The sequence below is a fragment of the Pleurodeles waltl genome, chromosome 1_1 (genome assembly GCF_031143425.1).
Source record: "Pleurodeles waltl isolate 20211129_DDA chromosome 1_1, aPleWal1.hap1.20221129, whole genome shotgun sequence".
NCBI classification, from domain to species: domain Eukaryota; kingdom Metazoa; phylum Chordata; class Amphibia; order Caudata; family Salamandridae; genus Pleurodeles; species Pleurodeles waltl.
In genome coordinates, this window is record NC_090436.1 from 714,679,491 (window position 1) to 714,695,587 (window position 16,097).

General features: G+C 41.1%; 1 protein-coding gene across 1 annotated transcript in view; it reads left to right on the top strand.

The window, feature by feature from the left end:
* Positions 1 to 16,097, top strand: part of SLC27A6 (solute carrier family 27 member 6) — a 356,441-nt gene that overhangs the window by 224,357 nt on the left and 115,987 nt on the right. The window contains exon 5 of the mRNA XM_069227290.1: positions 1,683 to 1,877. Within this exon, the coding sequence (XP_069083391.1) occupies positions 1,683 to 1,877 (195 nt within the window). The remainder of the gene's footprint in view (positions 1 to 1,682; positions 1,878 to 16,097) is intronic.

Genomic DNA, 16,097 nt, shown 5'->3' on the forward strand with positions numbered 1-16,097 from the left:
CTACTATATGCGGCTCCAATACACTCCACTCTACAAAAACTCTACTCCTCTCTTCGCCATTCCACTGTACGATACTCCACACCACTCTGCTCTGTGCCACTAATCTTAAGCCATACTGAAGAGCAGCCATGCTGGTGAACAACATGGCTAAATTACATGGGCAAAGCCAATAGCTCCCGCATTGGTGAGACCTATTGCCTATGCCAGTTCTTGTTTGTGTTTGCTGCACCTTTACAATAGCATCCTAGAAGGGATGATAAACTAAGTTAATGCATTAAATTTTCTTTTTGTTCAGAATTTTTTATCCCTGCAGTGCTCGAAAAGTCATAAATAGGTAAAGCAGCTACCGTTCAGTAGACAGTATGTTCATTTTTCCTTTTTAAGACTATCAGTTTAAAGTTGAACTTTGATTTCCCTAAATCATTGAGCAGTAAAATAAAAATCAAAACTTTGTAATCAAAAGCATTGTCAAGCAAACACTTAACAATTCATTCCTTGGTAGTTGAAAAGGGAATATAATTAGAAGGAAAACCTTATAGCATTTTTGATCTTGAACTGATCTAGGGGCAGGAGTAAGAGGGGGGCATCAGCAAGACTTGTGCATAATGGTGAAATCCTGATTGTAGTGCTATTTTTCATAGTTAAAATAGAGGTTATGAAGTAGGGAAGATTTGGTTTAATAGTATGCCTTTATATTTAATATTGCTTTTAAATTTTCATCATCTTTAAATATTTTCAGGCCTTTCTTTCAGAATCTGTTGGTCGAAGGGACCACCTAGCTGTTTATAGTTTGATACTGATCATTTTTCCCAGTTGCCTAGGAGTATTGATACTGTGGCTGCAATGATTAGTCACAGTTCCCTAGCTTCTTTGGCTCTCCCTTAGGCAGCTATGGCTGCACGGTCAAGGCTTAACTCATTAGAGGTGATGTGCAGTTTGGAACTGAATACAACGTTGCAATGTTGTCAACACATTAATTAAAGGTGTAAGTCCAATCAGAGATATTGTGTTTTTTGACTGCATCTTTAATAACATGTTGGGATAGTTAGAAAGGTTAATCTGATTTACTACAGGTGATGAACGGAAGATGCTGGTCCAAACAATGTGATGCAAACATACTAGATGATTTGAGAAATGAACTCGCAGGAGACTAACCTGGGCCTTCTTACAGGTGATTGAATGGAATATACAGGTGCAATAATGATCACTCACTGGATACCATACCAGTGATGTAATCAAACTCTTAATAGAATGCACCAAGCAGACAATTTCCCCATAACTAGATAATTGTAGTTGCTCCCTCAGGGACAAAGTAGGAGATTTATTTCCGGCATTAAGAGCCAAATGCAGTCTATAGCTATAGTGGCACCATAGTGGTCTCTGTAATGAAATGAACATTTTCAGGGGAAAATTGTGAAATGACAACAGCAACATCTGCTACACACATTGGTGACATTTTGGTCTACACTGTCTATTTAAAAAATAATGTAATTGTGACTAATAAACACTCTCTTCTTCTTCAGACCACCTTAATCCAGTGCATGTGTTCTAAATAATTTAATCCTTGTTTTTTTACTGTGCTGTGTATTTAGAAGAAATGTTATCTACAGTATAACGAATATCACTTTTTCTGTGACATGAAGGAGCAATGACAATGTTATTACATTCCCCCAATTCAACAGAAAGAAGGTGAGAAGGATCACAAGGTGCGCATGGCAGTTGGAAATGGCGTCCGCACTGATGTATGGAGAGAATTTCTTGATCGATTTGGCAACATCAAGATGTGTGAACTCTATGGGGCTACGGAAGGCAACATTTGCTTCCTGAACCACACGGGAAAGATTGGATCAGTGGGTCGCTCCAATCTTTTTTACAAGGTAAGTGATTAAGTGATGTTCATTTCCTGCTTCTTATACTAATGAAATCTCACTTCATTCTGTCAGCACCATGAGAACATCCTACGTTGAATCTGTCTTATCTTTGTCTACATTTTACCTGTACAGGCCCTTATTTCCCCTCAGTAGCACATCTTCCTTGTTAATGTAAGCATTCAACCTGCAACTCTGCGATGGACATTGACAGGATACTCTGGATGTACTATAATACGTTGTTGTAGTACTAGTGGTGTGCACCCTTCTATTACAGTATTGTGCAGTGTTTTGAATTTCCAAATCTTTTCAGGAGTATAAATAAAAGTAATAACAATGGGAATCAAACATTAGAACACGTTTTAGCAGCTATGCTGCTGGTAAGATGCATGACAATGTTCTGCATTGTTGTGTTTTTTGTCTTGTGTATATGTTTGAGACTGTAGTGTTAGTTGTTATGACTTTGGGTAATATCAAGAGTGACATAAGTGTAGCATGTGTTATCAGGCCACTAAGTGGATATGTAAAGGACTGCTCCGCTGCCTTACCTTCCTTTCGGAGGAAACTGAGGGATTGGTAACTCTGAATGCGATAATATACAAGTTATATTATGAGCAAAACAAATACTGCAGAACACAATGTAAAAAAACATACACAAATGACGTGAGTATTTCATTTTAATGCATGGATACTTGTAATGACTTGAGTTCTTCTGATCTCATGAAAAACAAACACACACTTTTTATCTGTTTAAAAAAAAAAAAAAATCTTTCAGTCATCCAACGTAGAAACAAAAAGCAGCATTGGTATGCACCCACCCAACTGAAGGATCTTTGCCCTGCATGAGCAACATTACACAACAGACCACATAAGTTTGTTTCTGACATATTGCCACTCCAGGCTCATGCCCCGACTCGCCTACCCCAGTATTGACCGTTCACCCCCCCCACATAAGCCCACCCCCAGCACAGCTACTTGTGTTCCCCAACCGATGCCTTTTATCACCTTGGTCTTCCCCTTAGTGTTTGGGGTTGTGGGTCATGGGCCAGCTACCATCTGTCTTAGATATGTTAGGGTTCAGGGCATGCAGTGGCTCCACTTTTATCATTCTGTCCGCCCATCAGAGTCCGCAACGTATCTTCCCAGCTTGTCCAGTCTTCCTCCGCCCTCTCACCAGGCCGCACCCTTACCAAAACACTCACGCAAGAGGTAATGACAAGGTCATTGAGAAGTGGCTCCTTTATGTTAAAGGCATGCAGAATTTCTTCAAGTTCCAAGGGGGACAGTAACTACTAGTTAATGTACTCACCACATATGTGGGTCACATACAACACGTCAAGATATTTTTATCGCCATTGAGTCTATGTGCAAGCATATTTCCTTCATGAAAATAAAACAGACAACAATTTCATAGTGTTACAGTGGCAAGAGGAGAAACAGTAAAATTCTCCAGTATTGGCACTATCTTACGAATGCATGCCTGGGTATGTGGGTGAGGAGAGTGCCAGAATTACCAGCAGGATTAAGTGGTATAGTGCTTAAGTAGCCCATGTACCATATAGATAATAGGCACACAACTCAGTACTAAAACAAGGGCGCATTCCACTTGTACCCTTTTTTGCATGATGTCAAATTATGTTTGAACTGAGTTCCTGTGCTTGCACAGACAGTCACCACTGGGATTTTACTTGATTTGTGTTGCTCATACAAACCTTCATACAAGGGTACTGATGATTACCAAACTATTTATTAATTCATATGTGTTAATATGGTGTAAAACACACCAAACCCTGACATTGTTATATTCACAAGAATGTTCTTGCACACTGTAACACTGCATGGTTTTCATTGACCATTTGAATACATCATCTTCATACATGGCTTTATTGGTGCATTACCAACGTTCTGATCAAATCTGTTTGAACAATACTATTAGCATTTCACAGAGTTCACATATTGAACAGAAATGCAGACAGAAATCTGGTTTGCTCCTACACAAACGTGCATATCTAACCACATTTTTGTCTTGTTCCGTTGCTGTGTGCTGAGTCATTTGCCCAGGGCCTGATGGGTACAATGCGCTGAGGGACTTAGCACTGCCACTCCTGGGGCATGCTGCCTCGTGCTGTGCGGTTGCCTGGGCCTTAGGTGGCAATGTTTTCACTTCTCTCCGTGTACACAGTGCTGGGAGCTGCTGGTGCTGCAGTTACCTGCTTCTGTGATTCAGCAACATTCCACAACTTGTGTTATCTTTTCTCCTTCTTGGTGTGTCTGGACAGGTCCTCTGGTTTTAGCTCTGATCCCAAGATAATCCAGACCAGGTTTTGAGATGGAGAAAGCTTATTAGAAGTCATGCCAATTGAATGGTAATGCCCTATCTAAAATGGCAACAGCATTGTTTCTTGTTGCCAAATGTTCTCTTCCAGGTCGTCATGGCCTAAAATAGGAGCGGTTTGCTGCATCTCGTGTGTCACAACTTTGCTTGTTGTTACAACACGTTGCTCGGTCGTGAATCATCGCCTTACTGGTTTACTTCATTTTCTTGTGAATGCTTCTGTCTATTGGTCATAGAGTTTGCAGTGGTGAGAGAAGCAGGAGGCCATTCCTGACTGAGAAGAAACCAAGACCCACACCTCTTTGAAGACCAGCTTTTGACATATCCTCACATAGAAATTTATATAGGTGTTAATTGGTTGATATTGAGGCCGATCATCCATTTTCATTTCCTGACACTCTTTGTCCGATCATAATTCTCACACAAGGAATCCTTGTTGTCAGCGCTGCCACAGTGATCACATTGCCGGCAATGACTCTAGCTCGCAAATAATCTGGTTCACTGTGCCAGATAAGGAGTCACATCTACAGCAGATCCAAGTTGCTTACTCAGAAATATGCTGTGTTTCAAGAACACAGTAGTCTGTAAAATGTGCCTCAAAGAAAGTTTATTTCATATAAAGACAAGCTGCTGGTGGCACACAGGTAGGCAGCAACTGACCATAGATTTAAAATACATTCCACATGGATCATTTGCTGGACAATGCCAAGGTTCCATGAGCAATAAGCATGAGGACATGTAGATAGATCCCACATGGCTATTCCTTTTTGCAAACATAGCACAAATACATAATACATGGTACATCAACATTATAACATGCAATATGAATACTTTGGTCAATAAACCAAAATTAGAAACACAAAGTTAAAAGAATAGAGGTGAAAGCTATATACAACAGTTAAAAGAGCAAAGTTAAAAGTTATATACAACATCCTCATACTGACAAAATTAAAAATATAAATTCAGCATTTTAATTCAATGTGTACTTTAAATCCATGCAGGGAATCCTATACTGGACATACTGACTAAACTCTAAATTGAAAAGTTAATTTCCTCATACTGCCACTGCGTCTCACATACAACTCATAGTCATGTTCTTTGTCACAAGATCTGAACTTTGAGGAATTCATGTTGGAGCCTCGTGAGTGAGAGCCTTGTGAATCTCTCATGCTCATGTACAACCTCACCCTTACCCCACTTCTACTGTTCCACCATTGTCCACCCTCTATTCGGACACTGTTCCCTTTTACTTCCAGAACTTTAGGTAGTAGTCCGAATTTGGTCACACCCTCCGTTACAAATACTGGCTTGCACACTCAAACTGTTTCACCCACTATAAAATCTGAAACTTTGACTCTGTTTCTTTCATCAAAATACTTTTCCTTTTTCTCTTGATTTTTTTCCACTTTCAACTTGATACTTTCATCTGTCAATTTTTCTTGTCTCACCTTAACCCACTTATTCATCCACGCGGGACAGAAACATATTGTAGCTATTCTTTCACGTAACAATTCAAAAGGTGAAACTCCATTTGATACATGGGGCGGGGGGCTGGTAAGGTAAAAAAAACATACTATTTACTGCATTCATTACCACACATCTGTTAGCAATGGGCCACTGAATACACTCTCCCAAAACCTTATACATCCTCTCAACCAGACTGTTCGTCTGGGGATGGTATAAAGAACTTATGGGATGCCTCATGCAACTGATTTTATTGAAAAGTTCCACTTCAATAGACACAAATTAAACACTGTTGTCTGATACTAATGTGCCAGGGATATGTTCTTTCAGAAAAAAAAAAACTTTTTTTTAGAAGTTCTACAACCACTCTTGATGTGACCTCACTTACAAATTTCACTTCTGGCCGTTTACTATAATAGTCCATCATTACCAAGGCTAAATGTGAAGTGCTAGCTAAAGAATTGAATGGTCCTACAATGTCTATTCCAACTTTCTCACAAGAAGCTGTATGTAATTCAGTAGGACGCGATGGGATAGTTCTTAACTTGTCACAACTAGAACAAACTAGAACCCATTCTTTTACTACTTGGTCAATCTCTCTGTCCATAGAAGGCCACCAAAATTACATCCTCGCATGTCTCCTCATCATAGTAGCCCCCAAATGACCCTCATGAACTCTAACAATAATAGGATTCCTTAGAGTAATAGGAGGCGCAAACTTGTCCGCTTTTAATAACAGACCATCCTCCACTGATCATTTCTCCCCTACTTTCACAAAGGTTCTAAGGTCATAATCAAGATTTTTCCCCTCTGGCCTTCTTGACTCCACATACATCATGACCAAACCCAAAGTGGAATCTTCTTGTAACATTTGCACCAACCATGTTCTGAAAAGACACCCAATTGAGGTAAGTCAACAGATACAACAATACAGCCCTCCATATCTTCCTCACATCCAAGCTTTATTTTCCTCTAAACACTCTGAATAGCGTGATAAATAATCAGCACAACTATTTTTTCCACCTGATATACATTCTGAAATAAAATTAAATTGGAAAAGCTTTGACAAAAGTCTAGCAATGCACGGAGTAAATCCTCTAGCATTCTTCCGGCTCAAAATATAAGCTACCATAATCAGTAGTTTGAACTTGAGCATCCTTCACTTTACTGAGGCCTACCCCTAATCCCACATTGCTTGCATCAACTGTTAATACACACAGAAAATCAGGATTGTAATGTTTCATCACACTGCTCTTTTATCCAGTTGAAAACTTTTGGCATTCCATACTCCATTCAAATGTTACTCCTATCATTAACATACAGGATAGGTGTTTCAGCCTAGTTGCATAATGTTGTATGGAACAGGAATACAATTCACACAAGCAAAATGAATTCAGGCCTGTTTTATCTACCAGTGGTTTTGCTTGGGTGATGCTCTTTAACAAGCTAGGCTTTGGTTCAGTTCAGTGACCAGTTACAAAATGGCCCAAATACTCAACTTTGTCAGTAAGGAAAACACACTTGTCCCTTTTGAGTACAACTCTTTGCATCTGGAGTCTTTTAAATACTTTGTCTAAAATCCTATCATGTGTTTGTCTGAAGGGTAGATTAATACATCATCTTGTGGTCGTTAGCCTCTGAAAAACCAAGGCTGCTAAGGCTAACCCGAAAGGTATACGGAAATACTTCTACGTTCCAAAAAGGGAAATGAATGCTGTCAAATGTCTTGAATATTGCTCCAGCTCAGTGTGATGACATGCTGAAGCCAGACCTAGTTTGAAAAAAAAATGCTTCTTCCAATACAGCCAGCAGTTCGCATATATTGGGAAAGGGGACAGAGTTGATAGAAATTTCTTTGTTGCGATGTGGAGGTCAACACAGACCCTCAATTCTCCACTGTGTTTATGAGTTACTACCAAAGGTGATAACCACAATGAAGAGTCAATAGGTTCAATTATGCCACTTTTACTTAATGAGCCCAACTCTTTTTCAAGATCTTTGCGAATACTAAAGGGAACATTAATACATTTATGTTTAACAGGTCTCGCCCCTTCTTTCACAATAATCCTGTGCTTGAAATACTTAACCTTTCCTAGTTCTCCAGAAAATACATGTGTATATTTATTCATGATCTTGTCCAAATCTTCCTTATCTTAAATGGCTAATACTTGCTCCTTTGTTCCTCGTTTTAGGATCATACCAAAGATTCCCTGGTGAAACCACCCTAAAATATTGATTCTTTTTATGCCACATACATTTTTCCAGTTATCATCTGTCCCTTAAAATCCAAAATGTTTTCAATGTATCTACTTAAATCAGTGCTGCATCCCTCATATGACAGAGCTGTACGGTCAGGAGGCAGTAGTAGTCTATTTGGCCATACTTTGTCATATAACTCTTGAGTTATATTTGTTATTGATGCCCCATAATCCACTAATAACTTCAAGCCATTGTCACCAACAATGACTTCCACATATGGATCTACACTTGAACTAGGATCACCCATTCGTACATTGTCACTTTTAACCACAAGGACCATTCCCCATAAGTCTTTTCCAATACCACCTTCATCTTTCTGAATGCCCTCATCAGTAACACATCTAATGGATGGTGAATCCCTAGATTTGTGATTTTGACAGAGTTTTGCAAAATGACCACACTTGTTACATAGTCTGCAAACTACATTTTTCACAGGACATTGACTTTCCCCTTTATCATGCATACGATTCCAACACTGGAAACAAATATTCTGTTGGGAGAAATATTATTTAGATTTGACCATTTGTTTAACATCTTTTAGGGTGTTACTCAGATTGCTGTTAGCTATTACACTGAATCAGAAGTTTTACTTTTTAACTCTTTAGCTGACACTTGAGAAGTCTGTACTTTTTGCTGTCTTAATCATTACTTCTAACAAGGAATTCCCCATTGATAACAACTTTTGCTTAATATTTATCGTTACTATGACCAATAAATTAATCGGAAACATTATCAAACTGCCAATCAGCCACTAACCTCCTTAACGCCGTAATATATGTGTCTGCATCTTCACCTGAGTTCTGAATCCTCTTGAAGAATGCTTGTCAAACTACTAATAAACTTGGTTGAACATCAAACCTGGCCTGCAGTTTGTAATTTTACAGTTTCCTGGTATTCATCTAACTCCTCTTCTTCCTCCATTACTAATTCACTAACTCTGGGCCCTGGTGCAACTGCACCAACTGAACTGATGATAGCTTTATCCCTGACTCACTTTCACTCCTTCTCACAGCCTCCAATCAATTAATCGTTCTAACACATTCATACTCCTTCAGTTACTCCCTTTTACTCACTTTCACTTATAATCACTCTCAAACTCAGATTATCACAAATTTTCACTCTTGTTGTCACACTCAAACACATTCTCACACACACTTTCACTCAATCCATTTTACTCTCAATCACTCGCAAACACACTCACATACACACATACATAGAGAAAATGTTTTTTTTTTTTTTTTACTTTGCTTGATTACTTAGCTGGCAACTCGCAGACTCCATGGCAGCAGCAGAGCAGGAATCTGGCCTTGGAACCAGCAAGCCATGATTCCCAATGAGAAGCCAACAGAGAAGCAAGGTCAGTATTGAAAAGGGGAAGACCTACCCCTGTCCCGCTCCAACCTTTTTGATAGAAGGGAAGCAAAGCCCTATAAGACACAGAGTTGGTGCTGAAGATCCTGGCCCTGCTGCTCTGAATGGCTTTTTTGGCTTCAAGGATGCGCAGATGTGTGCCCGGTACTGTGTAGCCTGAGGCATGCACAGCATGTATAATGTATAAAAATGGATTGTCCCTGTGTGAGGGGATTGTAGCTCAACTATGCCCCCTCAAATTTACACAATCCAGACATTCAGCTACTTCATGTTGTATCATGTCTCAACCCCAAATTAACCTGTGCTCAACCCTCTGGTAGCTTGGTAGAGAAGAAGTCAGCCTTAATTTAGAGCCAATCTATGAAGTATTTATGCAGCACCTGAGAAGTAATAAAGTGAAAACACAACACAAAAAATATCCCACACCGCTTTAAAAAATAGAGTAAAATTTAATAAATAATTTGACACCAAAACAACAAAAATCCATCTCATACAACTGGAGATATGCAATTTTAAAGATTTAAGTAGAAATAGTGCTTTAAAGCACAAAGCCCAAACCGTAGTTATCTGGTCATGTCAGACGGGGGCAAAGTCACAGGTTCAGGTTGACCAGAATAGAGTGTAGGCTGGATACTAGGACCAAGTTAGGCCCCCTGAATAAAGTACCATAAATCCTGGATGTGGAACATTGCAAAGTCCTGCATTGAGTTTGTGTCGTGCAGCGGTAGGTGTGAGGTCCTGCTTTAAGGATGTGTCATACAGCGGCTGCAATGCAAGGTCCTGTATCAAGTATTCTTAGTGGTAGTTCCGTGGAGCTGTGAGATCCTGCATTGAGAATGTGTCGCTCAGTGGTGGTTCCAATGCGTAGCTGGAAGGCAGTTCTGCTAGGACTACAGCTGGGCTGTCAGAGCACATTCAGGCGCACTTCCAAGAGTCCAGCCCTGGATTGGCACCTCTTGGGCTGGCAGGACTCACATCAGGTAGAGTCCAGGTGCAGGTTTCAAAGTGGTTGGAGCCTTTTCTGTCCCTGAGGCTGTGGTCAGGAGACCAGCTTTTGGAGTCACCATGGTGGTCCTGGGTTCAATGTTCAGGTTCAGTCCTTCGCACTCAGGCAGCAGGGCAGCAAAGTAGCAGTCCTTGCAACAGAGCAGCGCAGCAACCCTTCTTATTCTTCCCCAGATCCAGGGGTGTACTGAAGAGTTGGGTCTAAGGGTCCAATATGTATGCCTGGTGCCCACCTTGAGGTAGAAGAAGTTTCTAGAGTCTTTACCCCCACAGAGGTGACAGGAATTCCTGCCTCCCTGCTCTGGCCCCTGGTTTTCTGGGGTCACACAATACTAGTGTGAAATTATTTGTGAGTGTGCTGAAGCAGAGTATTTTGGATATGCAAGTGTGGCAGTTGACAACTCTGCCCCTCCTATCAAGTCTGAGATGGCCCATCCTGTCAACATTTATTACCCCTTTGTCTCGTTGTCTGGGAGTAATACACAAAACCAACTGCTAGCTACACCGAGTCATCTGACCAAGAAAGGATAGAAGAAGAAAATGCTAACCTTCTAAAAGACACTTTTTTAGAATTGTGACTTAAACTCCAATGTTACAATTAAAGAGAGTTTTGAATTGCAATTCTTTAGATCTCAAGCTTGCCATTCTTAATTGTTACCAATTGAAAGTTATTACTTATTAAATTTAATAAGGTAACACAATGTTATCCTATGGGAACAGTAGGCCTTGAAGTAGTGAAAGACAAATGTAAGTGTTTTTCAGTACCAGGACATGTAAAAGTTAAAAATGAGTGTCCAGCTTTTTGAATACACTGTTCCCTGCCCTATGGGCTTTCTAACGCCTACCCTTGAGGTGACTTAAGTGTATTAAATAGGAAGGTTTAGGCCTGGCAGAATGTCTATTTTGCTAGGTTGAAATGCCAGTTTAAAACTGCACACACAGGCTGCAGTGGCAGGCCTGGGACCTGTTTGAATGGCTACTTAAGTGGGTGGCACAATCATTCCTGCAGGCCCACTAGTAGCATTTAATTTACAGGAACTAGGTACCTGTATTACCACTGTACTAGGGTTTTGCAAATAAATTAAATGTGCCAATTGGATGTACATCAGTTTCATCTTGCTTAAATGAGAGAGTCCTAGCACTTTAGCACTGGTTATTAGTGGTAAAGTGTGCACAGTCCTAAAGCCAGCAAAAATCGGAGGAGTAAGACAGAACGTTTGGGAGAAGGCAACCCTAAGGCTTACAGGTCTAATAAAACCTTCTCACGAAGTCTTGTTATCATTTTCACCATTCCTCGAGATCCACAGGTGTGAAGTGTATCCTCCTCAATATGACTGTTGGATATGATTTTCCAGTCACTCATTAGCAGTACTCCAATTTTTGTCATGCAGTTTATGCCTGGTTACATCAGGGCTTTTAGGGTGTCCCTGGTTGGTGCCCTTTGGTGTTCCATTTTTTGCATGTCTTTTACTTTATATGATGGTGATGTTGCATAATTATTCAAGGGAGAGAGCATTTGTGCATACACATTGCACAACCCACATCTTCTATTCTATTGTGTGTTCAGCATGGAGTGTCTCTACATTTTGTGAGGCCTTGGATATCCATACAGATAATGAACTGGTTCTGTTCCACTGTTATTCGTGTTACCCGTTCTCCATTTTTCTGTTTGTTGTAGTGGATGGGATATTGACCCCTGAACACCAATGTCAATTGTTTATTATCTATTATCCCCTTGAGTCTTGTGACCACGTAGGCGATTTGAGAGTGCTAACCACCCAATTTACTGTCAATTATTTCCTTTTCAGTTTGCAAATATAGTGTTTGCTCTGAGCACACCTGTCTGAGACCGCAATTTGTTCTCTGGTTCCTGAAGCAGAATATCCCACAGTGGCTTACATCCAACACTCTTTCCAGAAAATACTTGATCATTGTGCCTTGTAGTAATAGATCCTTGCTGGCTTCCTCATTCTGGCACTGTGGCTGCAGCAGATGTTAGTAGAAAGCATAATTAGTCGTTCGGTGGCATGTGTAGCTGCAGATACACATGCTGTGCATAGTCCGCCGTCTGGTGTTGGGCTCGGAGTGTTACAAGTTGTTTTTCTTCGAAGAAGTCTTTTCGAGACACGAGACCGAGGGACTCCTCCTACTTTGGTTCCATTGCGCATGGGCGTCGACTCCATCTTAGATTGTTTTTTTTCAGCCATCGGGTTCGGACGTGTTCCTTTTCGCTCTGTGTTTCGGGTCGGAAAGTTAGTCAGAATCTCGGAAAAATCCGTTGGTATTTTTTCGTTCGGTATCGGGTTAGATTAGACAGATCGACACCGAATCTTGAAGAAGCGGATCTTTATCCAAAAGGATACAGGGAAGATCAGCACTCTTCCCCCAATCAGGAGAAAAAGAAAACTTGACTTCCAACAAGAAGACAAGCAGCCACAAACAAAGGTGGTAAAGAAAGTAACTCCACCACCCTCTTCATCACCGTCAACCCATGCATCACCGGCACAAACTCCACCACATTCACCAGCTCATACCACCATGAGCCAAGATGATCCAGATGCATGGGACCTCTATGACGCTCCAGTATCGGACAATAGCCCTGAATCGTACCCAACTAAGCCCTCACCACCTGAGGACAGTACAGCATATGCACAGGTGGTAGCCAGGGCAGCCGAATTTCATAATGTATCGCTACATACGGAGCCTATTGAGGATGACTTCCTCTTTAACACCCTGTCCTCCACCCATAGCCATTATCAAAGCCTTCCCATGCTCCCGGGAATGCTAAGGCACGCTAAACAGATTTTTAAAGAGCCAGTTAAAAGCAGAGCAATAACTCCAAGGGTGGAGAAAAAATACAAAGCACCGCCTACAGACCCTGCTTTTATTACATCACAACTGGCGCCAGATTCAGTAGTCGTAGGAGCAGCTCGTAAAAGAGCCAACTCGCATACATCAGGCGACGCACCACCTCCGGACAAGGAGAGCCGCAAGTTCGATGCAGCTGGGAAAAGGGTTGCAGCACAAGCTGCAAATCAGTGGCGCATCGCCAACTCCCAAGCACTCCTAGCGCGATATGACAGGGCTCATTGGGACGAGATGCAGCATTTCATCGAACACCTCCCCAAAGAGGTCCAAAAACGAGCGCAACAAGTGGTTGAAGAGGGACAAAATATCTCCAACAACCAAATACGTTCTTCTATGGATGCAGCGGATACAGCTGCAAGAACAATAAATACTGCAGTCACCATAAGGAGACACGCATGGCTGCGCACCTCTGGGTTCAAACCCGAGATTCAACAGGCTGTGCTTAAAATGCCGTTTAATGAACAACAATTGTTTGGGCCGGAAGTGGACACAGAAATTGAAAAATTAAAAAAGGACACCGACACAGCCAAAGCCATGGGCGCACTCTACTCCCCGCAGGGCAGAGGCACATTTGGCACATTTCGTAAAACTAATTTTAGGGGAGGGTTTCGAGGTCAACCCACAGAAACCAGCACCTCACAAACAAGACCACCTACCTACCAGGGACAATATCAAAGGGGAGGTTTTCGGGGACAATACAGAGGGGGACAATTCCCAAGAAACCGGGGAAAATTTCAAGGTCCCAAAACCCCTCAAAATAAACAGTGACTCACAGGTCACACAACCCCTTCACACAACACCAGTGGGGGGAAGACTAAGCCAGTTCTACAAATCTTGGGAGGAAATAACAACAGACACTTGGGTCTTAGCAATTATCCAACATGGTTATTGCATAGAATTTCTCCAATTCCCTCCAAACGTCCCACCGAAAACACACAATATGTCAAAACAGCATGTAGATCTTCTAGGACTAGAAGTTCAAGCATTACTGCAAAAGGACGCAATAGAATTAGTACCAGGTCCACAAAAGAACACAGGAGTTTACTCACTGTACTTTCTAATACCGAAAAAGGACAAAACACTAAGACCAATTCTAGATCTCAGAACACTAAACACCTACATCAAATCAGACCATTTTCACATGGTCACATTACAAGACGTAATCCCACTGCTCAAACAGCAAGACTACATGACAACATTAGATCTAAAAGATGCGTATTTCCATATACCGATCCATCCTTCGCACAGGAAATACCTGAGGTTCGTATTCATGGGAATACATTACCAATTCAAAGTGTTGCCATTCGGAATAACAACTGCGCCAAGAGTCTTTACAAAATGCCTAACAGTAGTAGCTGCACATATCAGAAGGCAGCAAATACACGTGTTCCCCTACTTAGACGACTGGTTAATCAAAACCAACACGCTAACAAAGTGTTCACATCACACAAAGTATGTCATACAGACACTTCACAGGCTGGGTTTCTCCATCAACTATGCAAAGTCAAAACTTTTGCCGTGTCAAACACAACAATACTTAGGAGCGACAATCAACACAATAAAAGGGATAGCCACTCCAAGTCCACAAAGGGTTCAAACAATTCACAAGGTCATACAAGCCATGTATCCAACACAAAAGATACAAGCAAAAATAGTATTAAAACTACTAGGCATGATGTCTTCATGCATAGCCATTGTCCCATACGCAAGGTTGTACATGCGGCCCTTACAACAGTGCCTAGCATCACAATGGTCACAGGCACAGGGTCAACTTCTAGATCTGGTGTTGATAGACCGCCAAACATACATCTCGCTTCTATGGTGGAACAGTACAAATTTAAACAAAGGGCGGCCTTTCCAAGACCCAGTGCCAACATACGTTATAACAACAGATACTTCCATGACAGGGTGGGGAGCACACCTCAATCAACACAGCATCCAAGGACAATGGGACGTTCATCAAAGAAAGTACCACATAAATCTCTTAGAACTGTTAGCAGTATTTCTAGCGTTGAAAGCATTCCAACCCATGATAACCCACAAATACATTCTTGTCAAAACAGACAATATGACGACAATGTATTATTTAAACAAACAGGGGGGGACACACTCGACACAGTTGTGTCTCCTAACACAAAAAATATGGCATTGGGCAATTCGCAACCACATTCGCCTAATAGCACAATTTATTCCAGGGATCCAGAACCAGCTAGCAGACAATCTCTCTCGGGATCACCAACAAGTCCAAGAATGGGAAATTCACCCCCAAATACTAAACAATTACTTTCAAATTTGGGGAACACCTCAAATAGATCTATTTTCAACAAAAGAAAATGCAAAATGCCAAAGCTTCGCATCCAGGTACCCACAACGGCACTCCCAAGGCAATGCTCTATGGATGAATTGGTCAGGAATATTTGCGTACGCTTTTCCCCCTCTCCCTCTCCTTCCATATCTAGTAAACAGATTGAGTCAAAACAAACTCAAACTCATACTAATAGCTCCAGCATGGGCAAGACAACCTTGGTATACAACGCTACTAGACCTTTCAGTAGTACCTCATGTCAAACTACCCAACAGACCAGATCTGCTAACGCAAAACAAACAACAGATCAGGCATCCAAACCCAGCATCGCTGAATCTAGCAATTTGGCTCCTGAAATCCTAGAATTTGGACACTTAGACCTCACACAAGAATGTATGGAGGTCATAAAACAGGCTAGAAAACCTTCCACTAGACACTGCTATGCAAGTAAATGGAAAAGATTCATTTATTACTGCCATAATAATCAAATTCAACCATTGCATGCATCTCCAAAAGATGTAGTAGGATATTTACTACTTTTGCAAAAATCTAATCTAGCTTTCTCTTCCATAAAGATACATCTCACCGCAATATCTGCTTACCTGCAGATTACTCATTCAAT